This window comes from Dermacentor variabilis, chromosome 4, assembly GCF_050947875.1.
Source record: "Dermacentor variabilis isolate Ectoservices chromosome 4, ASM5094787v1, whole genome shotgun sequence".
In the NCBI taxonomy this organism is placed as follows: Eukaryota; Metazoa; Arthropoda; class Arachnida; order Ixodida; family Ixodidae; genus Dermacentor; species Dermacentor variabilis.
Window position 1 is genome coordinate 129664360 of NC_134571.1, and position 17041 is coordinate 129681400.

General features: G+C 47.8%; 1 protein-coding gene across 2 annotated transcripts in view; it reads left to right on the forward strand.

Annotated features, from left to right (window-relative positions):
- Positions 1-17041, forward strand: part of LOC142579772 (RNA-binding protein 38-like) — a 129568-nt gene that overhangs the window by 81392 nt on the left and 31135 nt on the right. For both annotated transcript variants that reach the window (XM_075690327.1, XM_075690328.1), the window contains exon 2: positions 696-822. In XM_075690327.1, the coding sequence (XP_075546442.1) occupies positions 696-822 (127 nt within the window). The remainder of the gene's footprint in view (positions 1-695; positions 823-17041) is intronic.

A 17041-nucleotide genomic window follows, 5' to 3' on the forward strand; every position in this document is an offset into this window, starting at 1 on the left:
AGACGCACCAAGCTGTGCCATCAGATATTACGTAGTTCCGCGTTTCTTCTTTTTTTTTTTTTCGGGTTCGTGTTTTGGACGCGCTGATTTGTGTACCGTTGGGAAGTGTTGGGAAGGAACGGGCGACTCCAAGGAAGTTTCATGCAAATCGGCGTAGCTATATATACCCACATATATTCTTAATTTCATCATCTATCTTTGTTAGAAGAAAGAAGGGACAGTTGAAATTCTGCTGGCTGCACTGTTGCTGCTTAGCCGACGGCCGACTCGGCCAGCAGGGAGAGTCGGGGGGGGGGGGGGTGATTAAAAAAAGTACAGAAAAACAGAGATATATAGATAGATAATAACCGAGAGAAGAGTCATAAGTAACTATTTGCAATATATTACTGCACTTACAAATTCTACCCATTTCTGGCTGGTTCTGCGAACTACGTAGTGTGTGTGTGTGTGCGCGCGCGCTGATTTTCGTTGGTTCCGAAGATGCAAGTTTTTCTGGCACTTATTTAAGATCTGGTACATCGTCTGCCCTGCTTAGAAACTCTTAAATTCGGGGAATCAATTATAATTATCACCAGTTAAACGAGGCAATCAATCATTTGTTACATTGCGTCCATTATCGCGGGCGCTCGCCGCCGATGTTGTCGTCCTCGTGGTCTTGTTCTCTCTCTCACCAACTTCCTCCTTTCCGTACGCAGGTGACGATGGTTGACCGCGACGCGGCGGAACGCGCGGTCAAAGAAGCCAACCCGATCATCGATGGCCGCAAGGCCAACGTCAACCTCGCCTACCTCGGCGCCAAGCCCAGGGCTAACGCGAACAACGGTACGTTTCTATTCTTTCCCGCGTGGAACCGGCGAATTCGCCGAAAGCCCAGCGCTTAGAAAGGAAGAAATGGCGGACTTATAGTGTTCGTCCAGTATGACAACGCGTGCAATAAGGTCAGTGCGAGGGCCGGAGGATTTGCTGGAAGTCGCTGTAACGTGGGCCATTCGAAGGCTTCGAAATGTACATTATAACGTTGGGGAAGCCACTATAGTTGTTATATATAGCCCGTCTTTATTGTTTAAATAAAAGTCCAACACCTTGAATTATTGTCTCGGTGAAAATTAAATTCGGAGGGAGGTAAGACGAGCGTCAATGGATGCACTGATTTTGTTGCTGTGTGCAGTCATACGCTATATTCCAATAGTGAAGAAATTACAAGGCGCCTTTGCGGCACAAGGACGGGTAACGAAAGCGTTGTGCACGTTTTGTTTCGCGTTTTCTCTTTACTGAACCATGCTTGAGGCGTCGAAGGCGGAAGAGGAAATAGGGTGTGTTGCGATTGGGTCAATTGCAGGCACTGCATGACTTCAGCCGGCTCAAGAAATGGGCAATTGGAGATCACTCGCAGTGGACATGAAATAGGCTAGTGATGATTATGAGTAGTTGGGGCTTAAACAAATTATTGCAGAAATTCGACGAGTGGGGCGTGCGCTGTGCTCCCTACGGCACACTCTCTTCCTTGCCCATTTCCTTGCACCGCCTTTTTTTGCGAGCTTTGCCGTTCGTAGTTCCTCGGGGAGAAGATGCGTCGCCAGCTGTTTTCAGCAGCTTCCTTCTTTAAAGCATATATATCATTGCGGTGCTTTTTAATTTATATGTATGCTGCCAACAGTTAGCGTCTACGCTAAGGTGTGACAACTCACCGCTTTGTCGGCGTCAGGCGTGCCACGGCGATATTAAAATTGAGCATACCCGTCCGGACAATCGGCAAGCCCGTGCAGCAGGTTTTGTACCCCGAACCGACGGCTTCAGTTATCGACGATTTCACGTTGTCTTGTCCCTGAGCGTACACTTGAGATTCTGCATTTAAACTGGGTCGGTAAGTTGCGCTTCCGAAATGCCACGAAAACGACTCTTCCCGTGAGCGAAGGCTTGGTAAGAAAAATGAAAACGAGTCGCCGCCACCTTGAAGTTGTCAAACTTAAGTTGTCGTGACGTCGCGGCACTTCAACGGCGTTTGCTGAATTGGTAATTGTTTCTCGATAGGCGAGGATTGCACCGCACTGTAATTAACGGAACGAAATACTCCACCTGTAGCGAGTTTCGCAACATTTTAGTGCGCAAAAAGGGCCCAAACACGAAATGAAATCTGCGACGTCACACTGAAGCACCACCGGTTGTGTATTTTCTGCGCGATATACATTAAAGGGCCCCTCACCAGGCCCCGTAGCAAATTTTTTTTATACGCTGGAAGTTGTTGCGCGTCCTCTAGGGAGCGTTCTGCCGCAAACATTTGTTTTTAATTGGCTGATTAATAGCCTAGATAGAAATATTTCAGTGCCGCAAACCCATGATTTCAGCAGGTGGGCTGCACTGCCAAACAAGACGCTCCCTCCACTTGCTCCGTCTAGCCCTCTGCCAGCGAAATTATTTCCCCGTGTTCTACCATACCGGACCTCGAGGTTCGCGTGAGGCATGCGTCACAGGCCTCGCCTTCGTTTTTTTTTTTTTTTTTCTTGCTCGTTTCTTCTTCTTTTTTTTTTTTCCAGCGCTACACACTTCCGCCGACGGCATCGCGCGCGAGCTGTTGTCTCGTTCGCGCAGCACACGATTTTGCGCGCTGTGCACAAGGACGCATGACCATCGGTATAATTCAGTGCTACACGAATACTGAGGCACAACAAGCGGATCGCAGAGCATGATCACGCGCTGCAACACGGTAGGAAAAAAAAAATAACGCGGACATTCTATTTGTGTGTTTTATTATTTCCCTAAACTTCAATTCGTCAATTCAAGCAACAGATCACGCAAATACCAGATGGTGCCTTGAATAATTGTCGAAGTCACGTGTCACCACGAGCGACGTCACACTGCAAACCCGAGTACGTAGGCGCAGGGACGCGAGTACGTCACCGTCCGGCTTGGAGCGCACCGGCCGCGAGGAGAAGGGAAAAACGGCGTTCGGATTGAAATTTCAGACCTTTCTAGTGGCGCGTAGCGATGCAATTCTTTGCGAACGCGATCGTTGGCGCGCATTGTATGCTCTGCGCTTGTCAGCTCAAAATGGTCAGACTTGGTGAGGGGCCCTTTAAGTAATAACAAGAAACTCTGGCCAACCTTAACTTTTAAACTTCGGGCAAACGCAACCAACTTTTTTCCTCCTGACAAAGTCTTCGAAGAGTACTTCTTCAAAGAGTAGTCACCCACATTAACTGGTTGAATTCTGCTCTTTAAAGGGACGCAAACAGTGGCGCAGAACAGTGACAGCGTGGGACAAATGCAATTTCTGACTGAGGTACCGCTGTCCTCGGTGATTTTTTTAAGTGTCTGCCTAATTTTCATTCTGTGTTTGAGCGCGGCAAACATATCTGTCGGAGTCGAGGAGCGCGAACACTGTTCCGACTCCTAGCAATTTGTCGGGTGCGACACTGTCCGTTCGGCTGGTTTGCGTTGTACTGTCGGTCTTTGCTGCAGTGAATAGCGTGCCACTCTCACTGTGGCATGCTGTTTCCCTGTGTTCGGCTTCTAAGTTTTCAGTGATTACGAATTTCTTTGTCGCCCCTCTATGCAGTCGCTGTGTTGTAAGCTTCCCAGTTTCGAAACAGCTGCGCGCATCGAAGAGCTGCTTTGTCTAGAGCGCGCAGCTAAATGACCTTTGGACCCCCCTTCGTGATTGTTTGGGTACTCTTCATTCTTTGCGTGAAGTCAGAGACCTCTTAAAGTCCAGCCAAAAAAAAAAGAACCATGAGCCATTCCACTCTTGAAAGGTGGATGACCAGCGAAGCTGACCCGATCGGCGCTGATCGAGCTTCGGAAGATGCGCCGGCACATGTGGCCACACGTGACCGTTCGTCGTCGAGAAACGTGGAACCGCGCCCTTTGGCAGGGCCTCTGTATACACGCGTTGTACTGAACGGAGACACGTTATACCTTTATCAGCGCCTCCTTACACGTGCCGCCGCAGACTCGAAAAACTCACCCAACGTTCTCGCCGGGAACGCACCGCGTCAGCACATCCACCAGCTCCTGCCGTCGCTCTTCCGACCGTATGCCGTTGATTTCCGAGAGGTCGTCACCGAACCATAGGCGAGCGGATACTCGGCCTAGCGTGATCCGAAGTTGCGATCGAGAGAGTCTCTCTTTTGGAACCTTGCGTAGGCGCATTTGGATCCCTACACCGGGCCTTCGTGACGTCGACGTCTCTTTGTGGCATTTTCGGCGTCCCGATGTGCGTCTTCGGCTCGTGCTTGTCGCGTACGTAGTACCACGTCGCGGGAACGCTCTTCCTTCTCGAGCCACCGGGTTGTCGACGATCTCTCTCTCGCCGCTGCTCTCGCTGTGGCTCCTAGTGGATACGATGCTCTGTCGCCTTATCAGACGCACACTACGTCGTCATACATTCACAAGAGACGCAGCTGCCACGGAGTGCCCTTTTAGACGCGGGTGGCCGTTAAACCGAGCTCCGGCGCGAGCAGCGGCATGCGTTTGCTTTTGTTTTTCGATCTCACTTTTCGGGGGAGAGTTTCTCCGCGCGGACGCCACGTAATCCCGGATCCTAGCCATAGACAGCTTCGCCGTAAAAATGCTGGCAAGTCTCAGAGCGCCCTGAATAAATTGATTTAGTAGCTTTTTATTTTACAGCCGGTTTCGGTTTCGTTTCTGGTGTCTCTTGACACAGCTGGTAGTCACGCTCGGTCTTCTGCTACGCGAGCCGATCGGCCCTCGCTACAAGTAAGCGACCGAGCGAGCCGGAACCTGTACGTCGAAATGCCGATGCGTGTCCTGTTCCCACGTGACCACATTCCGCGTCATGACGTGACGGCACAGTAGCCTCCTGGGAAACGAAACTGTAACTGACTGTATAGGAAAGCGATTATATTAAATTATTTACGGCTCTTTAAACCTTAAAAAAATCGTTTATCTTTCTTCGTGTTGTCTGTGTTTTATATGACACTGCGGCTGCAATAAATCCAGTGAAGCTTCATTTCCAGCCTGTATAGAATTCGTGTCTGGAAAAATCGATTTCGCTTCTCCACACAGCACGCAAAGCTCTTTTAAGCGGCGGCTATATGCCGCTTTCCTAAATGCCACGTTTTCTCTCTTTTTTTTTTTTTTAAGACTGAAGCCTATTCTGCGCTTGCAGGCGCATGACACTCATGCGAGGTGTCGTACTGGAATATGTAGTATGCTCTGCTGGGAAGTAGCCTGACGTCTCGCACGCCATGTGAAACACATTGCCCAGTTGAAAAACACAACAGGCAATTTCAGTCTGTCGTATTTTGGGACGTTTTGGCGTGTGACGTCCTGTAGTTCTTGATCAATATTTAATTAAAAACTCACAGAGACCTCTTAAGGGCTACGTAAATTTGTTAGTGCATAAAAGTAACACGCGGAAAGTTTTCCTCCGGGGATTCGAACTATGACCTGACGATCCCGAAAGCAGTATCTTGGCACTGCACTGCGCCGAACGTGTCTGTACATGTGCATTAATTTTGGCCGTGTCAACAGTAAGAATCTGTATGCGTTGATGTTTACATTTGTGTTTGACGTAATAGTTCTGCGGAAACCCGCAAGGTGGAGAGAAGTGATTAATATGGGGAAATCAGACATCCACCCATTCGTAGCAATTGCTACAAAGGAAACCCATACGGGTTTCCCCTTATTATTTACATTTGTGTGTTGAGAGCCAAGATGCGCTTTCACTCCGCCGCGTCAACTGGCGCCTCTCTAGAAAAGCAAAAGTGTTGTTGCCATGGGCAAATACATCGTGGAGTGCTAGAACATGGGTTTTGCTTTACGGCATCCATATTAAATAAGAAATTCAGAAATAGGCAACGGTGACTGTTAGGGTTGTTACTGCTAATTTCGACAGTTGTCTCTCGCCCTTTACACTTTCGAGCGCGCATATAATTCGTGTGGTCAGTGCAAGAGAGCTACACAAATATTCTTGGACGAGCATACCGGTTTCTCACAGCAGCGCTGGGTCAGAATACTGACACCCGAGCGAGACAGCTTTTCACGCAACAACCCAAAACTTCTTTTTCGCTTCGCGAAAGCTTGTGCGATATTTCTGAGAAATTAACTGATGTATCTGCGTAACGGCGCGTTTAAGTCCACAGGCCTGCGTGCCTCACCTTACCAAATTAAAACAAAATGGATTCGCAGCCGTTCCCGTAGGTACTATGACATTGATCAGCGACCGATGTTGAAGAGGCCGGTAGGGTGTCACAGGTGCCTCGTCGTCACGGCACGATTACGACAATTGGCCGCGTCGACTTTAATACCGGTGTCGGTGCTACCAGCGTTGCCGGATTCAGAGAACGCACCGTTGAGTACCGCGCAAGAGAGAAGTACAGTACGCCACCGACGTGAAACTGACATACAATTTTAAACCGTCGTGGTGGTAAGCGCTTCTGTCGCGGCTTCAGAACTTATGCCGTTGCGACGGAGAATGCCACATTTCTAACTCCACGCAGAAAATGTGTCGTCGCGACAGAGAGTTCCTGTTGCGACGTTAGAATCGCTGTCACGATGGAAAGTTGTTGTTGCAACTTCAGAACTCTTGTCGTCGCGACAGAACGTTTCTGTTGCGACGTCAGAATTTCTGTCTTAACGTCAGAGTCTTTGTATCGATAGAAAGCTGTTCTTGCGATTTCAGAACTCTTGTCGCGACAGAACCTGTTGCGACATGAGAATTTTTGTCGTAACGTCAGAATTTCTGCTGTAACGTCAGAATCTTTGCCACGATAGCATGTTGCGACTTCAGAACTCTTGGTTGTCGCGACAGAATGTTTCTGTTCGTCAGAATTTCGATGGGGGCGAAATGCGAAAACACCCGTGTACTTAGATTTAGGTGCACGTTAAAGAACCCCAGGTGGTCAAAATTTCCGGAGCCCTCCTCTACGGCGTGCCTCATAATCAGAAAGTGGTTTTGGCACGTAAAACCCCATAATATCATTTTTTTTTTTTGTTCGCCAGAATTTCTGTCGCGCCTACAGCAACGTCAGGATCGAACTTCTGTCGTACGACAGAAATTTCTGTTGTCTTTTTCAACTGGATAGTAGTATAATTACCAGCACATTGAGAAATCGGCAGTACCATATGCGCGTCATTGTGCTGGAGAATCTAGCTCAGCGGTTCGGAAAGAAACTTCTGCCGTGCACTGCTATGCATGTAGTCGTCGATCTGTGCCCAAAGCCAAGGTGTGCTGTGAAAGGCTGATTTCCCCCCCCCTTTTTTTTCTTCTTTTTTTCCTGGAAACGGGGCCTCCTCTAGCTAGCTGCATTTTGTTCGCATGTGCTATGCTCTGTCATCATCAGCATCAGCCTGGCTACGCCCACTGCAGGGCGAAGGCCTCTCCCATACTTCTCCAACAACCCCGGTCATGTGCTAATTGCGGCCGTGTTGTCCCTGCAAACTTCTTAATCTCATCCGTCCACCTAACTTCCTGCCGCCCCCCGCTACGCTTCCCTTCCCTTGGAATCCAGTCCGTAACCCTTAATGACCATCGGTTATCTTCCCTCCTCATTACATGTCCTGCCCATGCCCCCCCCCCCCCATTTCTTTTTCTTGATTTCAACTAAGATGTCATTAACTCGCGTTTGTTCCCTCACCCAATCTGCTCTCTTCTTATTCCTTAACGTTACACCCACCATTCTTCTTTCCATAGCTCGTTGCGTCGTCCGCAATTTAGGTAGAACCCTTTTCGTAAGCCTCCAGGTTTCTGCCCCGCAGGTGAGTACTGGTAAGACACGGCCGTTATACACTTTTCTCTTGAGTGATAATGGCAACCTGCTGTTCATGACCTGAGAATGCCTGCCAAACGCAATCCAGCCCATTCTTATTCTTCTGATTATTTCAGTCTCATGAGCCGGATCCGCGGTCACTACCTGTCCTAAGTAGATGTATTCTCTTACCGCTTCCAGTGCCTCGCTACCTATCGTGAACTGCTGTTCTCTTCCGAGACTGTTAAACATTACATGCCGTATAGCAGCATATTGCTCCTGCAAGGTGAACGTGCACGAGCCTCCACCAATGGGCGCGCACTCTAGACTGACGTCACGAGCCGGACGGCCGGTGGCTTCACCGATGAAGAAGATGGTCGCCCGCGCTTCGAAATGGGCCGAGTCGAGTCAGCTTTGTTCATCAGCCCCTCGTCAGAGGGAATTCCCAGATTGTTTGCGGTGGTCTATCATACCAGAAAGATTATTGCGAGCTTGCGATGCCCCGTGTGCGCCGCGTACGTTTACTCTGAGCCTTGATCCGGCGACGATGATTGCAGCGAGCATCACTAACGCTAGGCTTCGCAAACTGGCGAGACTGCAGGCTTGCAAATAAAAAAAACAGCGAGAAGGAACGAAAAAAAGAAAAACCTATCACATTCTTGAAAATAAGTTTCTGAGAACACAAGAAAGTAATCCTAATCCCGATCCTATTATCGCCCCAGGTTTGTAATGGTTTCGATAAATGCATCGTTTCTTTTTAGCTACTCGTTAAATAGCAACTGATTCATTTTAAGCTCGGAAAACGAGTAGGAAATGTGCCGTGTACTACATGTGCAAGCAACGCAAAAGCCATGCAGACGACGCGCAGCCTTGTAGTAGAAGGCACGGGGTTGTTTTTCTCTCGCGATCCGGCATATGCCGTATAGCATTCCTATCACGAGAGCCCTACCAAACCAGTCATCAAAATGAAATACGCAAGTCTTTATTTATACTGAGAATTACGCGGTTTAGAAGCACAGGTTTTTTTTTTTTTTTTTTTTTGCGGGACTATATAATAATCGCGGAGGCAATCGGCTGTCGCGCCTCGGTCATCTGGGCGGGGCCACCCCCCCCCCCCCCTTTTTTTTTTCTAAAGTTGCACACTGCATGGAGTGAACGGGTCCGATCCGCCCAGCCGTCGCCGCTTTTCGTCAGGGGAGAGCGCATCCTCGTCTGTACCCCCCCCCCCCCCCTAAAAAACAAAGAGAAGGGAAAAGTGAGAGAGAAAACTTGGGACGCCAGCGACGTTTGCTGTGGAGGTGCGGGGCGGACGACAGCTGTGTGGATCGTGCGTTACCGTGCACGGATAACGTAGGCGCGGATCCGCGGTAGCGCCGTCTTATTACTATTATTATTATTACTATTGCTACCATAGCAATTAACGGACATTCCAGCCGTGCTGCTCTCGGCTCGCGGTTTGAACTGGTCGCGCCAAAACGTAACGTTATTGATCATTTGTTGCACTCCCGAGGCAATCGAGGTCGCATAGCCCAATCGCTAGGTCGACGGCTATCCAGTAAAACAGTAAATTACAGAAACAAAAGTGGTCTGTCGGCGTTCCTTCAATTAGGAGCCAATGTGTCCCAGCAGCACATCTCACCATGTGTAGACCTAAAAGAAAGGGAACCTACCGAGGGGCCCGACTTTATTAATCATCTCATAACAAACCAACAAACAAAGACACCACGTACAACATTGGGTAAAGTACTTGTACTTACTGATTCAATTAAAGAAATGATAAATTAATGGCAATGAAAGTGGATGAAAGAACTTGCCGCAGGTGGGGAACGTTCCCACGTCTTCGCATTACGCGTGCGATGCTCGTAACGCGAAGACGGAATCGTTCCCCGCCTGCGGCAACTTTTTCTTTTTTTCATTCACTTTCATTTCCATTAATTTATCATTTCTTTAATTGAATCAGTAAGTACAAGTAAATTTACCCTATGTTGTACGTAGTGTCTTTGCTTGTTGGCTTTTTTCTTATATTCGTAGACCTGGAAGATGTGTGGCTCCACTTTGACGATCGTCCTCCAATGCTTTCTGCATTGTTTCTTTTTTCCCCGAGGTATGCAGCCCGCCGCCGAGCTGTTCGCTCGAGTTTCGAGTTCAAATATTTGTTGCGACGCTGTTGAGGCCGTTCTTGCGGTCGAGTTGTAAGGGAACGCTGCCCGATTTGAAGCTGCATACGTTCTTTCTTTGTCCCATTCTCCGCTCGGTATTGTTCGGTGCACGCTGTGGTCCAAACAGCTGCAAGTGACTCCATATAGCGTTGTTGTATATATCACGTTCCTCTTTGTCCGAGCGCCCCTGTGCTGCCGTTTTAACACTTACCGTGTTTATTGTTGGCAGCGAATAACAGCTGCGTTTATGATGGCCGCGGTCAGCGACTCTTTCGCTAACAGTCGGAGCTGGACATGAAATTATAGTAGCGGACCTTTTTAATCCTCCTACCGTCATTACCCGCGTTGTTTGTTCCCGCACCCTTACAGAAAGAAAGAGAGAAAGAAATGGAAAACGTGGTTGGCCTCTAATTGCTGCTGCATGTGGTGATGCGTCTCTTCTTAACTGCCCGTCCATACAATCACAGTCGTCCAGACAGCACGCTAGAGCGCTTTGTCGATTGATGGGGCGAACATTGCGAATATTATTAGGAACGATCCCATTCGCGCAACTACCGGATGCCGTCGCCGATGTCGCCTTACCGTATGCAAATCGGAATTCATTTTATTCGGGAAGGCGATGACGTCACGTTTTGAGTCGTGATGATTACTGAAAGTGGGTTCCTCTGACCTCTTTCATCTTGTCGTTTCGGCCAAGGTGTTGTTTTACGTATACTGTAAGCCATAAAAACTGCTCGCAGAACTGAATGCTCCGTGGTTTAGAGCATCGCACAAAAGTCTGCGATTAACTCTGGCACTATAGTTGTCTTTTTTTGCTGCGGAAGCTGCAAGCATGGCGGTTCTGCACGAGGAGGTTTTACGAGAAAAACGCTGTGGTGGCAGCCTCAGTTTCTTACTTAGTTTCTTACCGGCAGAGACGAAGCCGGAGCTTGCCCACACTTCACCTTTGTAAGAGGACCGCGACAGCTGAAGTCCGTTCACAGCTCGTTTGCTTTTGCTCAGTTATTGTAAATGCTGGGCTTATTTTGCGAACTAAAAACTTGTGGTTTCTTCGCTAAAATAACACCTTTGGCTCCGTACTGATGTAATGATGTGCCATAAAATTTGACCAATACGTTTAGGCTTCCTTCCCGAACCAGTGACAGAGAGGGAGACGCGTCGAGCAATATCTATAAGGCAAAATTAACCATCTTAAAGGGCCCCTGAAACGGTTCGGGCAAATTTTGTAGACGCGTAGGGTACAGCTTAAGTAGAACATTCGCACCACAATTTAAGTGAAGCGTTACGTATTAATGGACCTACAGGTGATTACAGCTTACCGTCCTCCCTAGCCATGCTATTCCTCCTCAACTCGTTTGCCGAGCGATCGAGGCTAAGCTCCGCCTTCACTGGTTCTGCGTCACGATGCGACGTCACATCGTCCACTTCCGGTTGTTTTGGAGCCCGCCCCCACCCGCGCGGAACCTCTCCGCTAGCCGCTTGGCCATCGACCCCAAGCGAGAGCTATCGAAGCAGCCTGCGTTGCGAGCATTCTGTCGTAGCGCCGAACGTGTCTAGTATTCCGGTAATCACACACTAGCTGAACGTTACGACGGAACGGTGGAGGCATAAACCCAAGCTGACGAAGGAACATTAGCGTAGACGTACGTGAGCTGCCTCATCGGTCTCCATGGCCCAGCCACCCGTTGGCGCAAAGCTTAATCAGCCAAAGAAAGAGCTAATATTGCTCTAACCAGGTGTAAAACATATTAAACATTTACAAAAACAACGTGTTAACGATTACACTCCTGCGAAAAATTTACACCAGCAGCAAAGAGGAATGCATTTTGTTACTGCTACTGTGGGTGGTTGAGCTCTATGCCACCAGGTGGCTGCACCGTGCAGACCATTCACATTTGCGCTTCTGTTCATCCCCTGAAATAACACGCAAGGGGACACGGCCACGCCCTGTCCCTTTGCGCTTGCATTTACCCTAGTACCGGACTCTCGAAACGCTATTGCGTTAGTAATCTTCGGGTGTAAAGTGACGGCCGCAATCGCGCAAATCCTGGCGCCCATCGGATAGCGGCAGTCCGATGCGCTGCAGCCAGTCCGCTCGTCTACAGACTTGCAGAGGGACACGATGTCGGATGTTGACATATTGCCAGTCGCTACGTTTGCAGTCCACAACGCAACAAAGTCGAATCCTAGCGCTCGCGAAAAGACCGACCGACACTGACGGCGGAGCTCTCGTCAAAGACGGAGCACGTTGTAACACAAACAGACGACACTTGCTGTGTGCCGGAAGAGCTGAAGTGTATTGAAAAATTGTTCTTGTGCATTCTCTTTATCTTACTTTCTTCTTATAAAAACAAATGAACTAACATTCCAACTATTACGAACATCATTTGTTTACCATAAAGTTGGAAAAATTATCGATCACGCACCCTGGTCAGCCAATCGGGTAGCTCGCCCCACTGACGTCATATGGGTGATTTTCGTCATATGGGTAGGAAGGGGCGACTCAAAATTCCGCCGAGCGCTGTGCTGCGATCGGCAGCGATGTGCATCTTTAAAACATTATGATAAATTACACTCTTTACGCGGAGCACTTGGATGTGTCAATTAATGATCAGAAGGGCCTACTCTAACGACTCAGTACGTTTGTAGAAAATCGTCAAAATCGTTCCAGGGTCCCTTTAAGTAGCGTGGAATAGAAAAAAAAAACGCGCTTTGTGGATTATTTGCTAACGTGTTTTTCTTGTGCTGTATGGTAAGACGGCGACGGTCTGGGTTCTCGTTTGGGACTCACTTCCACTGCAGCATTTTCTTTTTAAAGGCTTACTTTGTGTTTCTGGCTTCAAAAGGCTTTGCAAATTGATCAGCTTCAAAAAAAATATTGCACTATATTCAGTAAACATTAACCTAATAAATAAAGTTTGGGAACATTTGAATCTGCAATCACGAAAATTAAACAAATGCGCCTACAGTACTAGCCATCATTCCCGCGGTAGCGATCGCAGCGCCAGAGTTCCCTCTAGCGATTTTAGTAGGACGATCTGGGGTTTAGAATTTCTGAATAAATTTCGGCCGTACTGGATTAAAGCATATACTACTTTGTGTCATACGCAGCATGCAACGTTACGAAGGCTAGGCACGCTTTTCTCACTGCTCGCGTTCAGGACCAAGAAAGAAAAAAAGTAGCGTTTCGCATGCGAATGTATGTACTCGTCTACGTTTCATACACCGGGTGCAACGCTGTGGAAGCTACGCAAGTAGTGCGGTCTCCAAATTTTATCCCTCCGCGCGTTTGCTCGCGCGAGCACGCACGTGCGGCTGCCGTGATGGGATGCAGATAAAAAAAAAACAACGAAAAGCAAATTGATATAAAACAACGTGTTAGCAGCCGAATGAGCGCATGGTTTGTCTGCTTCTAAGGGTAAATTCATATTTTAATTCAGAACTGACCTTATATAAAGACCATTTTCACAAAATTCGGTCGAAAGACACCGAACTATTTCTAAGTGCGAACGTAGCCACTGCAAAAAGCATCTCTAGCATCAACAGCGTTGCACCTGATGTATAGAAACGGAGCATAGGTAGGTTTGCGTCGCGTAATTAAATCAGAAAGCAACTTTACTTGCGCCTTCCTAGAGTTACTGTATATGCTACCTACGGTAGCATATAGAGTAACTCTACGCCTTCCGAACGCCCAGCGCCACCTGTCGACAGTGGTGGCGAAGAGCGCCGTGGTTAAAAATCGGAATTCCCCGCAGTTAAAAATAAATGGCAGCTGTGTACACTCGCCTATAAAGTGCCGCAAAAGCTCGGAAAGTGTAGTCGGGAATATTTCGAATTCCAGTAACTTCTTTTTTTTTTTTTCAGTAGAGGCCGTACAACCGCGACATGGGCAGCGCTTGATCACAGCTGCCGACCCCCGTCTTTCCATTTATACTCGGCAGGCTTTCATGTATTGTCAAGCTGCAGCGAGCAGCATTTTCCCGCCAACCTGCATAGCCTGTACCAGTCAGTGAAGAGAAACTCGACTGCAAAAATTACACGAACAAGCAGTGCGTAAATTATTAGTCAAAGGGTCGTCTGCAAAGTGTTTCCTGTATATTAGGCCAGCTCTCTCTCTCTCTCTCTCTCTCTCTCTCTCTCTCTATATATATATATATATATATATATATATATATATATATACACACACACACTTCGTGGAGTTTAGTGCCATACCTTGATTGATAGGTGTTCTCTTCATTTGCTATTAATATTGACAGCGCTTCTCTGTGGTAGTGAAATGGCAAAATTTAGGTGTTTTAAAGGGAAGCTGAAAGGTTTTCCAGAAAAAATGAGTGAACATGTGTACATAATGGTTTTCAACCCACCGAATTCGAATATCGTATCTAAATTGAGCGAAAGAAGGCGCAAATATATTTTATTTCGACGAAAAGTGCAGCAGCGGACACGCCCAGCTCGCGCGTCTCGTTTTCAGCCGGGATTGGTCGGGCGCCTCGTGACGTCAACTCTAGTGACCGACCACTGCCGCTACACATGAAGCGCGGTGCCAGGTAGTTTGGTGCTGTAATGGAAAATTAAGAGGTAATGGAAAATTTAGAGAGACTGCGTTTTTCTGAGGAGTTCGGCGTTACTCCCTACATGTACGAGCCAATTGCGAAGAGCCGGCCTCTCGAAGAAGCAAACGATGCTGGTGCGAGCAGTGCTTTCGACGCGAACAAAAGCGAAGTCTTGGGATCTCCTTGTGTTGGAAATGCTCTTTGGTGACTATGTTTTTTGCAAAGCGATCTAGTGATCTCGCCGATCTTTCGCCGATCTAGTGAGCTCGTTTCCGGTCAAACAACTGTAGTGTTGTGTTCCTGCATGCCTCCTCGTGGAACGTAAGCGGGGATGCGATCGTCGGCATTTGTGCGCTGTCCAAAGCTGTCGGCAACCTACAAAGACGGTTTAAACGCGTGAAAAGCTTCCCGGTTCATGCAGTACGTGTAGTGACCTTCATATGTGCGCCATCCGCACACTACTCGTAACCGAAGTCGTAAAGGCGGCAAATTCCGTCGGCTACGTGAGACGGTCGGTTACTCGCTGTGCGCGAGAGAAGGGGGGAGCGTAGCGTCCTGGCGTGCGCCGGCTTTCCAGCACATGCAAACTCTACATTTGCACTGCGTTATGGTAGCTGCATGCAGGCTGTTTTACAACACACGTGCAAATAGAAAATTCCCGGCGCTTAGCGACGAAACCTGCGTCAAGGGCGGGAGATAAACATGCACCTTCCGTTCAGCGTGCTAACACGAAGGAGCTCGCAGTAAATCAAAATCCAGGTTTGGGCGAGTTCGTGTATTCTCATAAGGCCTTCCAACACCAGTTATCATCCGTCAGTCCGCACTCGTGCCGTCTTTGTTTTCGTTGCTCCGATCTTTTCGCGCTGCGTTTAGAAAGCCTGCTAGTGGCAAGTAGTCCTCTCTCATTCTCTCACTCTGTCATTTTCGCGAAAGCTGGCCTTGACAGCGGTGACGAGCTCCTTGTGTACGCGAACACTGACGGCACTGCGCCGTGCCTTAAGCCTGTTTCACATGATGCGATTTTCGTCGCACCGGAAGTGCGATTTCCGTCGTTTGCGATGAAAATCGCAGTCGCAGTGCCGACCCCCCGATTTTCGGCTGCGACCAACCGGTTGGTCGCACAGTCGCACCGTCGCACCGATCGCTGCGATTTTCCGTCGAAATTGCGCGGAGAGCTGTCAACGGAGCTATTTCGCCGGTTTGTTTTGGAAAATGGCGTCTCGCACGACAAGTGCAATGCGCGGAGAAGTGGATTGTCGAATTCGGCACGTACGCGAAGGGAGAATAAAAACTTGTACCGCAGATTGCATCCTCCGATTGCTATGCGTTTGTTGACACGCTACACAACAAATGAAGCGCATTTTCACGTTTGCTTCGTACGCCTTTGCGAGTTGTCAGTGCTAGGAGGTGTTCGATCCCCAGCAGACGACGAGGTCGTTACAATTTTCTTTTGTTGAGTAGCATGCAAAAATCGCGCTTACGGAGCAGCTTGAATTATTTTAACCTCGGCAAGGGCAAATGACAAGACAGCAAAGTATCCGAAGTTTCAACGTTGCGCTGAACGCGGTACCGTTCAGTTGCATTTTCTTGTCGGTTTTCAAGCACGAATTTCCCGATGCATCTTGAAAGCTTATCTTGCCTCTTATGAAATTTGATAGAGCAAAAGTGTAGGCTATCGTAATGAATTCGCTACTATAGCATTAAATCCGTGGCTTGAATAAAATATTACATGCACGTTAAGTTGCACCTCTTCTCCGGAGAATTTTTTTTTCTTGCACAGAAACCAATAAACATTGACTATGTTGCGGACTTTGCATCCTTACTGCATATGTATGAACACTTGCTCTGCAAGGTAATTAAGTGTACAGCTAGTAGATTAAGTAAATTGCTTGCTATAGTGGCACAGTGACAACGTACCCTCCTGCACAATTATGTAGAACTCGTGCAACAATGCGAAAAGCAGGCAAACGGCCTGTTCTTGTGGGGATAAAGCAGTATAAAACGACACGCTGAAGAAAAGTAAATCAAAACTGTGCAGTGAAGTCAGCCAGTACTAGCAGTTCTTGCACGTTCACAGCTGATCGAGTGTGCAGAAACATTCATTCCTTACATGTTTCTAGTAAGTTTCTAATAAGTTTGTGATCACATATGTTAGTGTGTAAACCCATATAACGATATCCACTGCGATTACTGTCTTTATAAGTAATGAAATACCATGCTACTTGCAAGAACATATATCACCTGAGGATTTTTGATCAAATTTCTGCATTTCAACTATACACAATATTTGGTTTATTCAATAAAAGACCACAAACTGGGCTTTCTTGCAATGACAAACTTATTCCAAACTTCACTTACATACAGGCAAGAAAAAATATTATAGACAGAAATATTGTTCAATTTGTTCACCTGCCCCACTGTGGCTATAGCATTCTGCTGCTAACACAAGGCGAGGGATTGATTTGCCAGCCATGGAAGTCGCATTTCGATGGGAGTCATAGGTGAGAAAAAAAGCTCTTGCACTTAGATTTAGTTCATCACCTTTTATTGAATCCTTACACTTCAAAATACTATTGCATAGGGGGGGCATGCTTATGCAAAATCTAACACCAATAGA